The sequence below is a fragment of the Amblyomma mixtum genome, chromosome 3 (assembly GCF_055824585.1).
Source record: "Amblyomma mixtum isolate Tamu chromosome 3, ASM5582458v1, whole genome shotgun sequence".
Classification (NCBI taxonomy): Eukaryota; Metazoa; Arthropoda; class Arachnida; order Ixodida; family Ixodidae; genus Amblyomma; species Amblyomma mixtum.
Window position 1 is genome coordinate 265,318,600 of NC_143014.1, and position 19,608 is coordinate 265,338,207.

General features: G+C 42.1%; 1 protein-coding gene across 1 annotated transcript; it reads right to left on the minus strand.

Moving 5' to 3' along the window:
• Positions 1-1,658: 1,658 nt before the first annotated feature.
• Positions 1,659-19,313, minus strand: LOC149354621 (fanconi-associated nuclease 1-like). The gene is made up of 15 exons (XM_089577527.1): positions 18,414-19,313; positions 18,126-18,266; positions 17,863-18,064; positions 16,934-17,062; positions 16,750-16,848; positions 15,314-15,448; positions 15,112-15,256; positions 12,981-13,061; positions 11,547-11,711; positions 10,123-10,264; positions 7,613-7,812; positions 6,587-6,679; positions 2,702-2,830; positions 2,044-2,149; positions 1,659-1,897 (listed from the first exon to the last, which is right to left on the minus strand). Exons 1-15 carry the CDS (start codon positions 19,252-19,254, stop codon positions 1,821-1,823), a joined length of 2,685 nt encoding a protein of 894 aa, XP_089433653.1. The 5' UTR covers positions 19,255-19,313; the 3' UTR covers positions 1,659-1,820.
• Positions 19,314-19,608: the final 295 nt, after the last annotated feature.

The following is a 19,608-nucleotide window of genomic DNA, read 5'->3' on the forward strand; positions in this document are numbered from 1 at the left end:
CTACTTGTGGAACTTTGACTCTTTTTTTTCAAAGTTTCTTGACATGTGTGCCTCGCCTCGTATAATCGCATGTCCCTCTTGCCCAGCTGGATGGTTGCCTGGTGTCGCGTATATGGACATGGTGTTGTCATACAGAAAAAAAAAGATCTTGCTCAGTAACTCAAGTGACAATCAACAGTTTGGCAAACGATTGCCATATTCATAGTGTGCTTACTGTTCAGTTTCTTATTTTCCATGTTTCAGAAGAGCTGCGGACTCAAAAAGCCTAATGGGCACTGAACAGCCTGCATGCATGCAATATATATATATTTTTTTCTTTTGCGACACATGCTCCTCTGACGTTACCCTTCGCGCACAAATGGTATTTTCTTTACTCTTTTTTTTAACCTCTTACCGAAGTTTTGCCTGTTTACAGCCTCACTTTGTTATTGAAAAGCCTGCTTACGACCATTTATTCTAGTCGTGTTTTACAGGTTTACTAGCAGGAATGAATGTCGTACTCCATACGGTGCCCCTATTTTTCTTTGCTGTGTTTTTTTCTAACATTTTGGTTTGCCATAACTTTCACACTCACCGGGCCAATGTCGCCACTTGGTGCTGACGCATGTAAACAGACAAACAAAATATCCAGTCACCTGTGTCAATGGGGAAGCCTTTTAGTCATCTGTGTACCAAGTTAAGCAGTGCCATAATCTTGTACTAACCTTTATGGTTAGCTGTCTTTCTTCAGTGGAAGCACTGGAGTTTGGTGAATGTTTGTGTTTTTGATTTAGTGCTGAAAGCCAGCTAAAGCAGCTTCTATAGCAAATTAGTGTATTGCAGCCTGAATATTTGTATTTGCTGCAAGTCAAACGCCTGCTGGTCAGTAGCCAATATACTTAGAAGAATCTTTCAATCTGAGGTCAGGTTGAATATAAACAACAATGGCATGCAAGTGGAAGAAGCTCCCAAATTCTCGGCAAGCCTTGCACTTTGGTTGTCAGTGCCTTTATTGCCCATCTACGATGCAGTTGCATTTTTACACTGCAGCAGATGTTGCATAGCAGCTTAGTTAACTTCCAGACATGCTATGCAGCCAGTTTTATAAATTTGAAAGATCTTGTTATGCATGGAGGTGGTTGTGCCAGCTGCTATTTTTGCACCTTGCTGCTAACTTTTGGAGAAACCGGTTTTCAGAAAAGTCAGTCATCTGCTGTTACTTGCACCTTTTTATGCCCAGATGTTTGTGAGACCCCTCTTTTTTTTGTACTTAACAGAGATAAAACAGTCCCGTAAGCTAACCTGTGCTTTTTCATTGCGTAAACAGCTTTGCAAAACACAAAATCACTAAAGACTTTGTAGACGCTGTGTCAGGTAACTGACCCCTCATTTCTTTCTGGTTCAGTTCTTGCAGTGCTTGCTGCAGTATGTTGTAGCTTTCTCTTAATCCTTGTAGTTTTTGGTCCTAACAAATGCCGTCCTGGTTTTACAACCTCGCAGCTGACGAAGTGAAAACAGCAGCCCTTTGCCCTTTTATGTGTCCTAGCCAAAGCAGTTGGCAAGAAAGACTTCTGGTCAGTCATAGTACAACCCAGTTATAGGAGTATAAGTCAGTCATAGTACAACCCAGTTATAGGAGTATAAGTCAGTCATAGTATAACCCAGTTATAGGAGTATAAGTTCGTCTTTCCAACCACTTGAAAATGCTCTGAAGGCAAAACACCAAGCACTCTAAGCCTTTGCAAGCATGGTGAAGTAATGAAGTCATGAGGCTGTTACAAAAATCAAGCTGTATATTACACAATGCAACTTGCAAAAGGCACTTTCAGATGGCGTTCAATTCAGTCCATTTTCTCTGAGCATTCTCTCTCATCTGCTCCATTCTTCTTTTTCTTCTGTAACCTTTTGGAGCTTGTTGCTGAAAGTTGGAGAAAACATTTTTCACATACGGTCATTACAGTCATATCACACACAGTCGTCAGATTAAGGCATCGTGTACTTTTGGCCAGTCTTCAGCTGCCTCTGTTATGACATATGAAACATCCAAGCCAGAGGAAAGCTCACCTGTGACGCGACAGACTTCGCAGTCCACACCCAGAGCCAAGAGCTCGCGTAGCCAAACAACCTGCTTTGGGGACAGTGTGTCCCCAGGTCCTTTCACTTCTGCTGCCTTGATGCACCGAAAAAAAAATAAGTATGTCGAAAAAGATGCATAGATTAAAAATCACGAAAAGAAGAAGCAGATGCAACCGTCCCCAGCACACAAATACTTTGTCGTACCAAAAACCGTGCAGTTTTTTTTAAATTTCTTCATTGTAGATAGAGGTCCGCAAAAAATGTGCTGGACTAAGTAAAAATCAATTGTACTAGTAATGTAGAACACTGAAGCTCTCCAGACATTTGCTTTAAAAAACTAAAAAGCCGCCATGGTGGCTCAGCGGTTATGGTGTTCGGCTGCTGGCCCAAAAGACACTGGTTCGATCCTGGCTGCAGTGGTCACATTTTGATGGTGACGAAATGCTAGAAGCCCATGTACTGTGCATTGTCGGAGCACATATTAAAAAACCCCAGATGGTCGAAACTATCCAGAGCCCTCCTTTACGGTGTCCCTCGTAGCTTCAGCTGCTTCGGCACATTAAACCTGATAAACTACACTAAAAAAAACGCAAAGATCTCTGCTACTACTCTGTGCAACAGGCATGAAAGCAGAAACATCCTTCACCTTAGCCTTGTTCGTCTCTGGGTTCCAAACAAGCAAGTCTGGGAGGCCGCTGCGACGATGACGAAACTGACGCGCCAGCAGCTCGCAGACTCTTGAAAGCACAGTGGGGCCCAGACAACGTACTATTTCCTACACATGTCATGCCACTGACAATTACCATCTTGAAAACACGTTGGCAACGTGTTTGAATTTACTACACAATCACATAAAATAAAGAAGGCTGAAATGGTGCCATGCCAAAAAAACAACTTTAGTGCACCATCAAGGTGGAATAGAGCCTGAAGAACATGAAGCCCTTCATACTATGTTGCTACACAATCAGTTGGAAAATTTTCGTTACACATGACAATTAAAGCTCAAGCAAGGATCAGAATACCTCCTCACGTGGGTGAACATTAAAATATAATGTGCTCTGGTTCTAAGAAATGGTGCGTCTTCCACCACGACTCAAGAGTGCACATCCTGGCTCCACAAACTGCATTACACTAATATGGGACCTGGCGCTCTTTACCTAGCCTATAACTATCCCAAGGTTGCAGGATTGAATTCCGGCCACAGCAGCCAAATTTTGATGGAGGCAGTATGGTGTGTGATGCCGGCACACGTGAAAGAACTCCAGATGGTATAAACCAACCAAGAGACAGCGTTCTTCGTGGCCTAGGTGTCGCTTCAGGACATTAAAGGGACAGTGAGGAGAGCACTATTAATATCTTTTTTATAGCAAAATCCGATAGTCCGGCATGTCATCGCTTTGTTGCCACTTGGCCGGCAGCGAAAGATGCGTTTATTTCTAAGAAATTTGGATTCGAAGTTGAAAAAGTTTTTCCCGCCGCTCTGATTCAAACTTGGGATTCTCCTATGACGACACAGGACTAAGTGACGTGAAACATGACGTGCATATGACGTAACGCAGACTCCGTGATTTCTGGCTGCCAGCAGTGCGGCCTGCCAGCAGCCAAAAAGAAAGCTACCGCCGGCCGCACGTTGAAGACATCTATCGGCTATTGCGGCCGTCGCTACAGTCGCTTCGCTTACGTTTGCACTGGCGTTTTGCCAGCGTTACGATGGATCCCGTTCTCGAAGCCTTCAACGAAGTTCTCGCAAATAGACACCTTTAGCATACCGTGTACCTTGTTACCGCTAGCGGAACACCGGGAGCCGGTGAGCAGGCGCTGATTGGTCCCGATGATTCAGGCGCGCGCGTAGCTGCCGGGCTCGTGGCGCCATCTGGCGACGTCAAGGAGATTTGCGCATGCATTGGCTGATTTTTGGTGTGAGAAATTTGCGTGGAAATAACTTTCTGCATATCCGCCTGACGGTGTAGTGTGCACATACTGTCAGATGGCTCAACACACATGTCCTCTCGCACACCAGGAGAATCAACAACCTCGCCCCCCTCCCGCACAAATACCCTGCAAAAAAAAAGCACACTCTGCTTACGTGCACAGGACATGATGTAAAATGATTACAGGCTCTGCGATAACGAACATTCACAGCACAGTCCTCAAAGTGCATGCAACAAAAACAAAGAAAATGGCAGAGAACTGCACAAAATGAATCACTGTGTTTACCTTCCTCAATAATCGTGGCTATGTGTGCAGTGCCTCTGCATGTCGGGTTGACACAAGCTTGACTCTTGCTATAGTGGCGAGATAACTGAGTCACCACCTCATGTCAGGTACCCTGTGCACATGTGATATCCGCCGCCCATCCAAATTAGACCTTGGTCTAATTTCTTTGATTTAATAAGTTTCAAGCCATCGAAGAGCGCATATTTTTTACATGACAGGGTGTCCGAATTATCCAGTTCTCCGAATTGAGGGGGGATTGAATTAATTAGGTTGTACTGTACTACTACTACTGGCCGTCATGCAGCCAAACTACTGGTGGAGTGACACAGGGTCAGAGGCTCCGCCCCTGTATCTTTCCTTCCATTGCCAAGAAAGGCTATTACCAAGTGTAGTATTCCTACAGTTCACATGTGAACAAATGCTTCATTATTTGTGAAAAAAGAAACTGACCCAAGAAACTTTACGGCACAGTGCCACTGGCACAGCAAGTGATACCAGACTGCACAAATCAGCAAGCAGAAGTGTTGGTTTGGCACACCCAAACATAGAAAGAAAGAAGAAAGTCAGGCTACCCGAGCCTGAAATGTATTCGCAGGGTTAGTCCAGCATGCTCGCATGAGCTCTCGGAAATGCCAAGCTTCTCGGCCTTTTCATGAGGCAGTGGTGCTGGGTTAAATTTAGAGAAACAGTGTTGCAAAGCTGACTCGGCAATTTGAGTTTGGGATCTTCCAAGGACCTCAGTATTTAAGCTCAACATTAAGAATATATCATTTAAAATTAATGTAATTGAAGCTAAGTGAAAGACTGCCTTTTTTACTCTACAGTTCACAAACAAAAAAGTATGCAGGAGTGAATCTAAGAAGCCAGAACTCTATGGCTGGCACAAGAACAATGCTACAGTCAAAGTGGCTGTAAAGAAAGCTAATAAAAAATACTTGAGGTACATGTGTTGAAGTCAACTGTGTCAAAAAGATGCGCTGCACTGAACGGCAAGTGCAGCACTAATATCATTTCATAATATGGAAGGAAAAGTTAGCTTTTCCTTCTTGTTAGTCCATTATTTAGTGTGTTTGTACATATATATATTCTTACGTGGCGGCCAGCCGAAGAATGAGGCGTGATGAACGATGGACAAGAGATGTTTTAATGGCCGCTGGCCTAGCGCGAGTGCTCCGTCCCGCGCCACTGCCAGCTTCGTCTTTGTCACAATATATATATATAGAGTAAGTAAAAGTAAGTTCGTAAAACATCAGTTTTTTTAATAACTAGCAATGCTGTGCAAACCAGCTTCTAAGCCTATTCCGGCCTGAAATTGGCACTCATCACAAAAGAAAAGAAATGAAACTTAACTTGAATCCATTATAGTCGAATACAACTTAATTAAGTCTGCAGTGAAGCTCCGCCAACATTCAGGACCGCCACACAGAATTCCTCCACGACAAAAAAGTAGTCCATAGTTAAAACTTTCTTTGCTGCCTAAGCAAGAAGCTGATCACAAGAAAAAATAAGCTCTAGACTTCTGATATCTGGATTGCTTAATTAAAAAAGTGATTTCGGTGACAGTTGTGATTGGCTAGAGGAGTAATATAGGATGCGGATCATGGCCTAGTGTCAACTGCTGCTGTATTTTAAGTTGTATCCTACTATAGTTAATATGTTAGAGAAAAAAGCATGGAATGTTTTAGTGAAATTGTTGGCATAGAAGTAGAATTTTGGCTGTACTACTTAAACGCAAAAACAGGTCACAAGTATTGAAAAAAAATGTTGTTTTTATGAGAAAATTTTGTGCATGGTTCAGCCATCAAATGCCATAGCCACTGGCTCAGCCGCTCATGGATGGATAGTAATATAGGTAAACGCAACTACAGGGGTATGCAAACTCTTATTTTTTACAACTGTCTTATTTTTTTGCTTCATTCTGTGTGTGTGTGAGGGATGGGGGTGCGTGTGTGCGTGCATGCATGCATGAATGTGCATGTAAGTTCCTCTACACACTTCACACTTCAGTTGAAATAAAAATGCACAGGTGATTATACTATGCGATGTGAGAAATATCAGCTAGCACTACTATCTATACGTTTCACTTTCTGCACTGAGCGCCTTTTTATCACTTATATCAATCTGCTTTTGCCGTAGGCTTCTGAAGGGTGCCCTGGAGGAGGCATTTTCCAGAGGTTTTTTTCTCTCACATATGCACATACAAATGCACTCACACAGATACATGCATACAGACAATGGGTTGGATGCTTTCTACTGTCGGCACAGAGTAGTACTAGTAGTAGTAGTAAATGCATGAGCCAATGACTCCGGGTACCTGGATGTCAGTGCAGCTGAACCAGTCCCACTGCACTAAGCTGGACTTCCCGCAGTGGGCGCCGTAGGTAGCTGCAACCGTCTCCTCAAGTTCCTGTAAAAATAGGCATAATTGATTTCAGAACACCCTGGACAGTCAACTCCCAATAATGAACTCAAAGGTCACCAAAAATTTGTTTCAAATATTCGGAGTTCCAATTAAAAGAAGCCCTTTCGTAAAAATACACCTGAAGCTGATGGGATCAAACCTTCAGTTTAAACTGGCAGTGTGAATTAATGACAGTTGACCCTGACGAGCAAATGGATGACATTTAGATGGCTCATTCAACTAATTCAAGAATGGTAAGCCATTTAAGGGCAAATATTTTTAGCCACTGAGAATGTGGAACTGTATTTACTATACAGTCAAACCCACTTATAACACTACCGGTTATAACAATATATCGGATATAACAATGGTCAGTTGCGACACCGTCAGCTTTTGCATGTGTTCTATGGTATTTTCGGCACAACCCTGTTATAACAATTATTGGTTATAACAATGGTATTTCCATGGCACTTCAGTATTGTTATAAGTGGATTTGACTGTATCTTTCAAGTGAAATAAAATTTTTAGACACATCAAACTGTGGACACCTTAAAATATCTGAAAAATATGATGTTACTATATTCAAATGTTGAGTATTGCAACAAACATTTGTTTCAAAAAGTCACTTGTATGCTAAGGATCAGAGAAGAAAGAAAGAATATTTACATATGAAGTTTCAAGTATGCATAAGTATTCCATTTTTTGTACTCGGGGTACTAACAAGGGTAGGCAGAAGTTAATTTAAATACAAAGTTTAATATATAGACTGATTTAAGAAATACATACAACATCGTTTAACACGGGCTTTGAGGTCACCATCTTTTAAATATAGAGCCAAGAAAATTGCAGGTCTACAATTCTGAGCTCAGGCAAATACTACAAATGCCCTCAAATGACTGTCACCTAACTTCTCCACTTTTCCAGAGTTGTCACTATTACCTGTATTGTGCTTTCTGAGATAGCCTTGAATGCTTTCAGGAAGTGCTCTTCCCGGTTCGCAAAGAAGCAATCTGAGTGAAGGCCCAAGGGCAGGGCCTGGTGTGCAGATCGAAACGCATCTGGTACACCACTGACGTAGATTACATCCCAGCAGAGAAGGCCAAAAAGCGCACGAAATGTAGAGCCTTCACCATGTACCCCTAAAGGAAACACACCAAATGAAAGAACCCTAGAGGTATCTGCAGAACACAACAGATCATCAGAAAAGCATTTAAAATGTAAAAGACAACAAACTTTCGCATTTTAAGAAATCTCACCTTTTGCCAGAGCTGCCAAAGGGTGTGGACAAAGCTAAAAACCACCTCAATAAAAAAAAAACTGAAGGTAGACAAAAATAGGCACATTTGCATTGCTACAGCACTAAAAAACGCACTTTGCCATTTCGGTATATTTTCCACGAACATAACAAACAATGAATGCAGTATGATATTATAACTAAGTTGTATCTTGGTGCTTGGTACCCTGACAGGACCATGCGATGTTTGAGGAGTGGGATAAAGGCATGGACCGATAATGATATTCTTACCGAAATTGTTCACTGAAGATTCATAGTGTCCTTGTACATCTGCCATTAAAAATGGCACAGCTTACCCTACGAGCATCCAACCCTGGCACTCATGCCATCCGGATGGTGTCGCATGAACAGCAAATTAGGCTCCGAAAAATTTTGACCAGGACCCTGCTGATCCAGGGGCTAGAACACATTGCACTGCGTTGCAATACTTTCAGTTATACTATTAGTCTTTAAGCGTAGAAAGTTGGGCTAGTTGGTTGCTAGTACTACTGTGAGACATTCCAGCGGCTAAAAAGACAGGGACGAAGGTAGACGAGACAGGACGAACGCCGGACTTCAACTGAACTTCAACCAGTTGAAGTCCGGCGTTCGTCCTGTCTTGTCTACCTTCTTCCTTGTCTTTTTAGCCGCTGGAATGTCTCACAATAATACTATTGGTCACCACCATCTCACAATCATAGGATTCAAAACAATGAATGCAAGGGTGCCACGTTGGATTATTTGATCACCACTATGTACAGATGCAGATAAAAGTAACTGGAGCATACTACTGTCTACCAACATTTTTCATGCATTGGCTAATTGAAATTGCGAGCTATGACATGTGCATGCTGTTAATGGAAGTTAGTGCACTTTCTCATAGACAAATAATCTTTCTTGATCACCAATAGTGATTATATTTAGAACAGAATAGCGCGCTCTGCTCACTTATGTCCGCATCTGTACTACTCACTGTGGACATGGATATGCTTGATTTCTCAAGATAAACAGCATAAGGTACATGAACATAAGGGAGCGTACTTCCCTTACATAGATAACTTCCCCCTTCCTTGCTTCACTTTCAGCAGAACATTGCTGAGACATAAAAACTGCTGGTCAAATGTTTAGGGGAATCCCCCAAGGTGGAGTAGATTTGTAATAAGGGAGTAATTACTCATTGACATCCACCCAGAAGGAACAGGCACTGCAGTGGTGGTTCCTAGTTATGAATATCATAAAAGGCCCTATCTACAATTGGGTGGATGTCAATGAGTAATTACTCCCTTATTACAAAAAATTGCTATAAGCATGGCTCCTACATCTAAAAGCATGACAGCACTGCGAATGTAACACAGTATCAAGGTAAGCAAAACAGCAGTGCAACCAGAGAAGGCGCATCTGGGGAAAATGGCAGGACACCCACCTAAGGCTATGTCAGTGCGCAAGTATCCACTATCCTATTCTTCCTCGTGTAGTTGATGGCACGTGCAATGCCAACCAGTGCCAAGCTCACCCTGGGCTGCATAACTTCCCTATTTGCGAGAAGAAACAGGCACTGCAGCGGTGGTTCCTAGTTATGAATATCATAAGGGGCCCTATCCACAACTCAGATGATAGTATTATGTCAGTCATTGCACCCACAGGAAGGTGTCATCTGCAGCCCTCGGGTCTGATAATCTGTCCCAGAATAAAGGTTTGTTGTCTTCAAACTGTACCTTGCCTTCATAAACGTAAGAAGCGGCCTGCACTCGCAATGCCTTTTTTACCATTCTACAGTAGCTTGGTAACTATGATGTTTTGCTACAGAACACAAGTCTGTTTGAATCCAGTCAAGGTAGCTTCATTTCAATGGTAAAATGTAAAAATGCTTGTGTGCGGAGATTTCAAAGCAAGCCAAGAACCTTAGGTAATCGATATTAATACGAAGCCCTCCACTACGGTATGCCTTATAGACCAGAGTGAACCTTCGACGCATGAAGTCCATTACATTAACGCCTTTACATTCTAGAGTGTGGCTAGTACCAAGTTTAGTAATTGACGTGCATTCATAGCTGACCTATGTGGAAACAAATACGGAAGAATATATGCTGTGAAAAGAAATAAAGCACAACAATCAGCATAAGCATCAACCACATTAAAATTTTAACGCACTTCACTTGCCATAATCTTAGGTTACCTTTAGGGTATCCTTGCATGCTGTAGTGTCGCAGTGCCACCTCTTCAACAGAGATGACTTCCATTGTGCTCCCATCTCGCGCAGCAAAAAGATTGGTCCGCCCCGGCACCATGCGCTCAGCCAGCTGACCCTCAATCTCCACCTGAAATGGCAAAACCACACCGGTGCACTCCAAGTGCGGCCCACGACGATGCTCTCTCTTTGTCTATGGAGGCGGCCAACAGCAAAGCACATGTGCAGAAACAACCTGTGATGTTGAACTAGCTGACAAAGGTTAGGCAATTCTAAAACGGAAATGATGAAAAGTAGGGCTCTGGCAATTTGACAAACTCTAATAAAGGGACCCCAAATATGGTGCAAACATTAGAAGCTGAACTGAGATTTCCACATTACCTCATCGTCAGGCATAGTCGCAAAATGTTTACTGCATAAATGTCAATGCCATGCAGCAAACTACACAAAGGAACTCAGCAGTTCCATGCTTGACACCACTCTCAACAGTCGTACTTCGTCACCATCAGCCTAGCTACGCCCATTGCAGGACAAAAGCCTCTCCCATATCTCTGCAATTAACCCTGCCCTGTGCCAGCTACAGCCCCGTTTTCCTCACAAACTTCCTAATCTCATCCACCCACCTGAGTTTCTGCCACATTCTGCTACGCTTGCCTTCTCTTGAACTCCAGTCCGTTGCCCTTAATGACCACCAGTTATCTTGTTTCGCATTACATGCCCTGGTCTTGCCTATCTCTTCTTCTCGGTTTCGACTATGATGTCATTAACTCGCACTTGTTCCCTGACCCACTCTGCTCTCTTCCTGTCTCAACGTCACACCTACAATTTTCCTTTACAAACCTCGCTGCGTACTACGCCTCCAGCAAAAGATTGGTTTTGCCGGTAAATTGTCTAATATTGAAAGCAATCTAGTTTGCATGCTACCTAATTAACCCTTTCACTCGAAACCCTCTAAACAGTGATACTTAAAGCTCCCAGGGGTAGGCAAACTTTGAGTTCCATGATAAAATTTGTTATGGTTTCATTAATTTATTCAAAAACTCGCAGAACACCACACCAGCGCGTCTCATGCTTAATAGACTCAACAACGCTGGCTAGCACCCCACAGCTATTATTGTTCACTGAGCCCTCTACAAAAGCGTTCTACCATGTCGCCTGCAATAGCTGACACATCATCATCATCATCAGCCTGACTACGCCCACTGCAGGGCAAAGGCCTCTCCCATGTCTCTCCAATTAACCCTGTCCTGCGCCAGCCGCGGCCGCCATATTCCTGCAAATTTCTTAATCCCATCCGCCCACCTAATTTTCTGCCGCCCCCTGCTACGTTTGCCTTCTCTTGGAATCCACTCCGTTACCCTTAACTGTTAAACGTCAGTTAACCTTTCTTTATTGGGTAAATGTGGATTCACCTGTGGAAGTGCGTCCCATTTCTCCAACTTCAAGAGTGATTCTAATGTAGGTGACACGCTCTTGGGCATCTTGACCACCAATCGATTTGCCCGAATCACCAGGGCATGACGGGCAGCAGGGCTGATAGTGGGATCGTCCAGGGCTTCGTGCAGAACTTTCAAGGCCTGCAGTAGGTTCCCACCATTGGGAAAATTTTAATGACGTTTCACAGGCATAAGTGAACTCATCCAACAGCTAACAGCTAATGACAATGCAAACCTCTCTGGCTGAACATTTTACTATTTCAAGTTTTGTTCTGCTCAAGACAATCACAAAAAGAGATCCATGGGTTAACCTGAACATGTTGCGGAGCATATCATGCTTATTTTTTTTGTTGTTGTTGCTTTGGCCACTACAATTCCATTAACTTCTCCTCCTTCACAGCTCGACACAGATGCAGAGAGAGAATTCAGAGGACATAATTTAGGCCCCTAACTTACCATTACTTCGTCTCCGCAAAAAATCGCAGATTTATGCATTTCCCGCAAAATCTAGAGCCGGCAGCCAAAATCTCATTTTTTGATACCACTGATGTTACGGACATGAGTAAGAACTACATAACAAGACATAACAATGGAAAAATGACTCATTTACTTTAACTACACAAATATGCCATGAGGGAGAGTTTGAGACCTCAGGAAATTTTAAAAGAAATATTATGATTACACAGAAATCCCAAACAGTGCAGGTCAACCACAGCTGAAGTACGATCAGCTACAGATCAGGTTTCTACCAGCAAAAAAGTTTGCAGTTTGCAAGCATGCCTGGACTTAGTCAAGAATAGCTTAGCTGCTGAATGGCAAGTGTACCTGCTCTAGAACTTGAGAAAACTGGTTGAGAACTGAAATCAAATGAAAGATGTACACTTTCTTTCTATGCAAGATGAAAAAGGTGAAGATTTTGACATCCTGTCTTTCTAGGCTGGACTGGAAGAAGTGACCCCAACATTCTCTTCCACTGGATTGCTTTCAAATATTTGTTCTATCACAATCAACCCTGCTGATGCACGGGGATCAATGAGTCGTTATGGAGATCTGGTATCAAACAAGCACCATTGCTCGAGTGAAGGTAATGGAAACATCACTTGATGCGCTGAGTTCCAACAGCCATATTCAATTTTAGAAGCGGGACCTCTGCAGCATGTGAGGCATGTGCTCAAAAAATAAACATGCATGTTTCTTTCATGCATCTTACACTTCCCGATTAATTTTGCGGATTCTTAATTCTGCATCCGCAGAATGTCACAGATTCTTTGTTCTGCATCCAAAATATTTAGAATTTTCCACCGCATAAAGTTAGGGGCCTTACACATAATATGCTTTCTCTTCTGAATTTTTTTTTCAGCAGTGTTACTGGATAAGTAAAGATATAATCAGCATGCAAAACAACTGTACCTCATTGGGCTTTCCAAGGTGAACTTCCAAGTTGAGCGCCAGCCGATCCCACCAATGACCTCTGCGGCTCTGGCAGTACAGCTGCAAAATGAATGTTGTGCACATGATATCAGCTAACTGCCAATTTCATTGAGATAACTGCAGTTTCAGTAATGTGGCAACAAACTGCTATAAAATGATGACCTTCTAATTTCCCTTGAAAATCTAAGCCTGTCTGTTTGACCAGAACAGGGGTTCTCAAACTTGGTTTCCCTATGTACCTAAATTCATGCATGCCTCAACTGCAACTTTTCCTTTATGTGCTTTATTTTGAGACTAATCACACTATAACTTCTTACTGCAGAAAATGCAGGCAGTGATCATTAATCAGTTTTGGTCGTTTTATTTAGAAGCTGCAGATGCGTGTTCTCATTTGCATACATGTTAAGTAGGAAGGGTCACGAGACAGGGCACATGGATTCCACAGTACCTTTTGAAACCAGTGGTGCTACCAGTGGCTTTTCTGAAAAAGCTACAACCCTTGGACTAGAATGACAATTAAATTTTTCAAGACCAGCAAACAAAAGGAACACTCACTGCTAATTACAGCCGAAATACATTCCTTTTGCAATGTGCAAGCACTCAGCACAAAGAAAAGGAACAAATTACGAGCAGACATGCATAGAACAGCAAGCACATGGCACAGCAACTTGTTTTTCTATGTCATGACTCTTGCTTCCCAAACATTTTTCTGAATAAGATTTTTAACTACTTTACTGATAACTCCCCAGGACAACCAATTTATCGATTACTATATAATTAAAACATATTCAACATTTAGTTTATTAAAATATGTAATGCGCTTACACACAATTTGTGATATACTAAATTAAGTCCATACTTTTTCCCAGTCTGTACACAAGAGGATTTGACTAAGTTCATTCAGGCATTACTCCAATCTTAACAATTATTGGTCACCATTCATACACATTCATTCACAAGCAAAAGAAAACATTTTTTAAGGATTACACAGTCACTGAGTAAAAATGACAGATAAATGAATTGATTACCTTAGGAATATCAGCAGACATTTAAAAAAATCTTTGACAAATTTAACCATCGCACCGTTCTTTGAAGAACTGGGAATGTGGTGTAAGGAATAAAGCACTCAATTTGCTTTCCAGTTATCCTTGTAATTATTTATTTATTTTATTTTATTTATTTACGAATACTGCTAATCCCAAATGGGATTGTGGCAGGAGGGCTTAGTAAGGTTAACAGAACCCGGTCAAGCATAATTGGAACATTCAACTGGTCAGCATGTTAAGAAAAACAACGAACGGTAAAACGAAAATACAACCGAGCTGTGACGAAAACAATCAAATAACGCATAAAATAAGGCTAATGTCGGTAGTATTATACAAAGAATAACAAAATGTTGAAACATTGCTAGTTGTTATAATACGCAGACAATAAGTAAACAGTAAATATTATAATCGTACACTGCAAAGGCATTAACACAGTATAGGTGTTTAGTTTAAGTAACACTGCATAGTTTGACAAAAAAAACTTACACATCAAAAAATTTACACATTATGCACAACATTTTAGCAGTAATTCCTTGCCGCCTTACATAACTGCACTGTGTGCCTCTGGAAAGCCTGCTGGCCCACTAGTGATTTAATGCTTACATGAATGATATAATACATACAATACTAAAGTTTAATGCATGCAGGAAATAAAGTGTGATATATGATGTATTTTTCTCAGTATCTGACATCAGTAACTTTGTCTACAGTACTAACTAAACTGCATGCAATTTCAGTCCGTTATCAAATTCAAATGTGTAAAATATTAGTCATTTAAGAGCTATAAGCTCAACTTGTAGAGGCTATTCATTCTCAAATTTAGTGGCCATTTAATTGTTGGGTGGGTCTTGACTAAAAACTCAAATTGAGGGGAAAATATTGGTAATGCCATGCAAACAAGTAAAACAAGACAAACTTCCACAAAATAAACATGTACAGCTAAACATTAACACTGCCTTCTTTCCCAAAGAGATACAACCTCACAAGTGACACAATCTAAGCTGAAAAAACTCCAGTGCTTGAACAAGTATTCCTCAAACAGGTGCATTGGAGGATCTACCCACTTTTTGACCAAGAAGGTCCTGAAGAACCTTGATGGCATGCCGGTGCTCCTTAAGGCGTTGCAGCACATCAACACCCAGACAGCGGCACCGCGTGTAGACACCACACATGCTGAAGTGCCTCAAGAATGGCGGCAACTGTTGATCCCTGCAAGAGCCCCATTTGAAGAGCACTGTGACAAAATACCACTGGTGCAGGTGTCACCTTTCCTGACGCTCCAATGCATCAGTGCTTTTGGCAAGCTTCTCTATGTCGTAGAAGAGCTGCTTGGCCTTGTCCCACTTCTTTTCAGCAGTGGCTTGGATCAGCTCTGTTTCCAGGATCCTCGATGTTTCATACCTGAAGGAAGGGGTCTGCATTTCAAATATGAAACGTTGCAATCATGCACTCATGTAATCTGTGCAGAAACTGCTGCACAAACTACATGACTGCAGTCTTGGTAGCCTTCACAAATGAGTGAAAAAGAGTTGTGAAAAGCATTCTGATAAAAAAAAAGATTCTTCACTAATCAACAGCCCAACTAAATACATCAACGGCAAAGCTGTCAAGCTGCTGCAAAGGTTTTTTAAATACCAGCCAGTACATTTTCTGATGAAGAGAGTTTGCTGATGAAAACAAGTTGAAGGTTATTTCCACTTGCTGTAATTATGTGTTAGCAAGAGAACTTCGTAGTTTCTGCTGCAATACAACACCAGTGTGTGATTTGAATCACCATTCTGCTTCATGGTCAGAATCTCTCTAGTGTCCACATCACATTATGACTACAATAAGGTGGATAGTGCTGCACTTTCCCTAACACAGTACTGCTACCAAAGAAAGCAATGGGTTCATATGTTCAGCATCTGTCACTATTATATTCAGATGTGATTGATTTATAAAATGAGTGATGCAAAAAAAGACAAAAATATTTGGTTATTTTACTCTGCAGTATTTACGAGCTGCATGTAATTATGAGCTATACATAACCTATCAACTGCTGCTGATTCTATTTGAACTGTCAAACACTTGTGCCGTTTTATATCAAGCTGTACGTCGTATTGTTTCGTTAGCCGGTTACCATCTTTGTAAGCAGAGCAGAGGTGACCACATCTAGAAAGGTGAAATTGTGGATTGATATACAAAGTCTCCTGTATTTGGCTGATGAATTTTAAAAATAACTCTGTGCAAACTACTCTCCTATTTGCAGCCAGACAGCACATACCAAGATTATATTACGTTCTACATTGCTTGAGAAGTAATTTAACATTGTTAATTGCCAGGATTGTCTGGATCATTAAAAAACTGCTCTTGCTCGTGACTCGTGTTTGCAAAGAAACAAGCAGAGCAGTGCATTCAGCAGGTGGCATTATCTGCTGAAAAAGAAGCAACCATGATACTTGCCCATCCACTTAGTTCATTTGCACTTTATGTCAGTTGGTACTTGGCTCGGCAGGTGGCGTCGCCTTTCAAATCCGGACACAAATTCTGTGCCCGCCCGCTACAAAGGGCAATGCCACAATATCATCATCATCATCAACTGCTCAGCTTGCTTCTCAAGAGAAAAGAGTCCCAGCCAACAACCGTTTCCTGATGCCCGCAGAAAACTGAGGTAACTGCCAATGTTGCCACTATGTCTGCATATCAATATGCACAAATCCCACCTTATTAAGTCCAGCCGTGAGGAGAAAACAGCATGCTCCCTGGTGACTTGGTATTCTGGAAAGGCCATCTTGCCTGCTGCAACTAGTTGCAGGCCATACCTGCGCAAGCGGACCATATACACTGCTTGTAGCATATTATGAAAGGGTCAGTGGCTACAGTTTAGAGGTGGAGGGCATTACTCACACTTGAGGAGTCTCTCCCGCCTCCTCCATGTCCCATGGTATTCCCAACGAGAACAGTCTGAGTAAGCGTCTCCAAGCATCTCTTGGCTCATCACACAGTCGCCATGCAGGACCAAGGATATCTAGTTCTCTGATGTGCATAACATTGATTCGGTGTTAATAGGGTGCAGATGTCTGACTTTGGAGCAGGTTCAATTCACAGACTCAGTGAATGTTTGTTTTCTTCAACTGTGGCACTGTTTGCCTCAGACCTGCACTGTATAGAGGACTTAAAGGGCTAGGCCGCTATTCCAAGGTGTCCATTAAGTTCAAAATAGCATGTCCACTTGTTTATGTGCGTTAATCAGCATGAAATTACTTGTAGCACAGAAATAAAGATTAAATGAATCATCCCAAGCAGAAGTTAAAGTAATAGCATTGTCATCTTTTGTAGCCACAGTCTAAAATCTGTTACCTGCAACACAAGTTTTAGCGTACAGTATTTCTTTCGGAGTTGAAATTGAAGAACGCGTTGGTCACAAAGCAGAAATGTAAGTGCAAATATAAAACACTGCATTCAAAAGCCACCATGATCTTTGAAATATGTGCAGTTTATGTTTATGTACAGTTTATGTGCAGTTTATGTTCACAAATATAGATCTGGTTGTTTTAGCTTTCACCGAAATTGCTGACATCTCCTGCACAAAAAACCAAGTGCTGTAATACCAGCATGAATTTACCATATTTCTTCATTTCTATTTTTCAATCAATTCAGCAATTTCTGCATTTTAATTAAGTGCAAAACCCCATTACACAAGGAACACATCACTTCAAGACATTAAGATTAAATGGCTCTATCAGAGACAATCCTTAACTCAACTAGTGGATGCAATATGTTGACAACACCAGCAGGCGAGCTTGTTTTTAATACTCGATATAAAAGCCTCCCACCGTTTCAGTACCAGCTGCTGAAGCGATGTCTTCCTGGAGCCGAAGAGCACAGGCTGCTGTTTGCTGCAGTGGTCTAGCAATGAATCTGCGAGACTGCCTTTGCCCTGGCCACCAGTCTTCAGTTTAAACACTTGGGCTAAGGTCTTGAGCTCATAAGGTGAAAGAAGGCGGAGCGCTACGCCCAAATCCTTCAGGCTTGTCGCTTCCAATGAGCAAGCAATCATCAGTTGCATGGCATGCACATTCAAGCTTTCAGGGCTTACCGTCTTCAATGTAGCCTTTGTCCCGTAAGGCCAGAAGTACTGGGGAGATGTCACGGGCAATGTCAGGATACCCAATCTTTGATGTACTTCTCCCCATGTGTTTTCGCTGTAGAAGTCGAGCAAGCAGCTTCTGACATTTCTCTGCCAAAAATAAGTGTCCACGATGATAAGTAAACACTGTTCTGTTAGTGGTCTTCACGATAGACATATATTTCAGAGGCGTCAAGCAGATTATAGCAAAATGATTAACAGTAGGCCATCTTACAGTGCACCAGAACCAACAATCACCGTCAGCTTCTAGGAATTCAAAAAACATATCTTGCTCTTGCTGACTGAAAAGATTCCAGTCTTCACTATTTTTTACCGTGTTTATAATCAAAACAAGGTTGTCTAAATAGTAGGGACTCTTAGCAGCACCACCATCAGCAGATTCCTCCACTGGAGTTGACACAGTTTGGTCAGTTGAATTTGACTGCTGGCACTGAATGCTGTCACCAGCGGCTGGTTCTTTCGGCACAGGCTTCGTTACACCACCTGTCCGTGCAGACAAGCCGCCACAGTCAGCTGTTATTTTCACTGGACTAGTAAAGCTTTGGGCAGCCGAATCTGCAGGTTCGCTTTCTATGCCACGTTTTTTTCGTTCTATCAGAACACTTTGCTTTAAGTGACTGACTGATCTTTCACGCTCTGCTGTTGTAAACACAGCACCAACACTTGTGGACTTTCCTCGGGTGCATTCCTTCCGTTTTGTGTCATCTTGCGAACTTTTTTCGCGCTCTATAATCGCAGACACAGCGCTAACTGCTGGTGGGCTATTTTCTTCAAACTTTTCACGGATGCATTCTTTCTGCTTCGTATCTTGCGAACTTCTCTCACTTTTCGGCGGCACAACTTTCACGATTTCAACGTCACTGTCATCTCCGCTGGGCAATACTACCGAGCGGCAGAGGTCTAATTTAATTTTTTTACTTGGGCTGTTCCCACACAACCGGGTAGTTTTATTTTTAAGTGATAGCTTTCCACCTCTTCTTCTTGTCACCGGTGTAGAAGGTTTCACGCGTTTTCCAGCTGCCTTAGTAGGGCTTGAGGAAACAAAAAAACTTGTGATTTTAGACTGCCCAGCAGACATATTGTATCATAATTGGGCACATTTAAAGTCAGAAAAATGACTTCTAAAATTTGTGGAGCTTCCCCCCATGCTTTTATCGACCAATATTAACTAAAACACCAGACCGAAGCTGCCGAAGCTTCGATGGCAGTGGTAAAGGAAGTCCGTAAGTCTAGCTACCAAAGAACCAAGGGCGACGCATTCGCATGTAAAAATCCGCTCTGTGCATTAAATCTTTACGCGATTTTGTTAACAAGAATACAGCTCATCAAACGAAAACGGCGCGACCCGCGAGCGCAACACAATCGCGCTAAATGCGCCACCATGCGCGTCACAACGAAGATATAGAGAGATGAACGAGCTAAAAGAATGAAG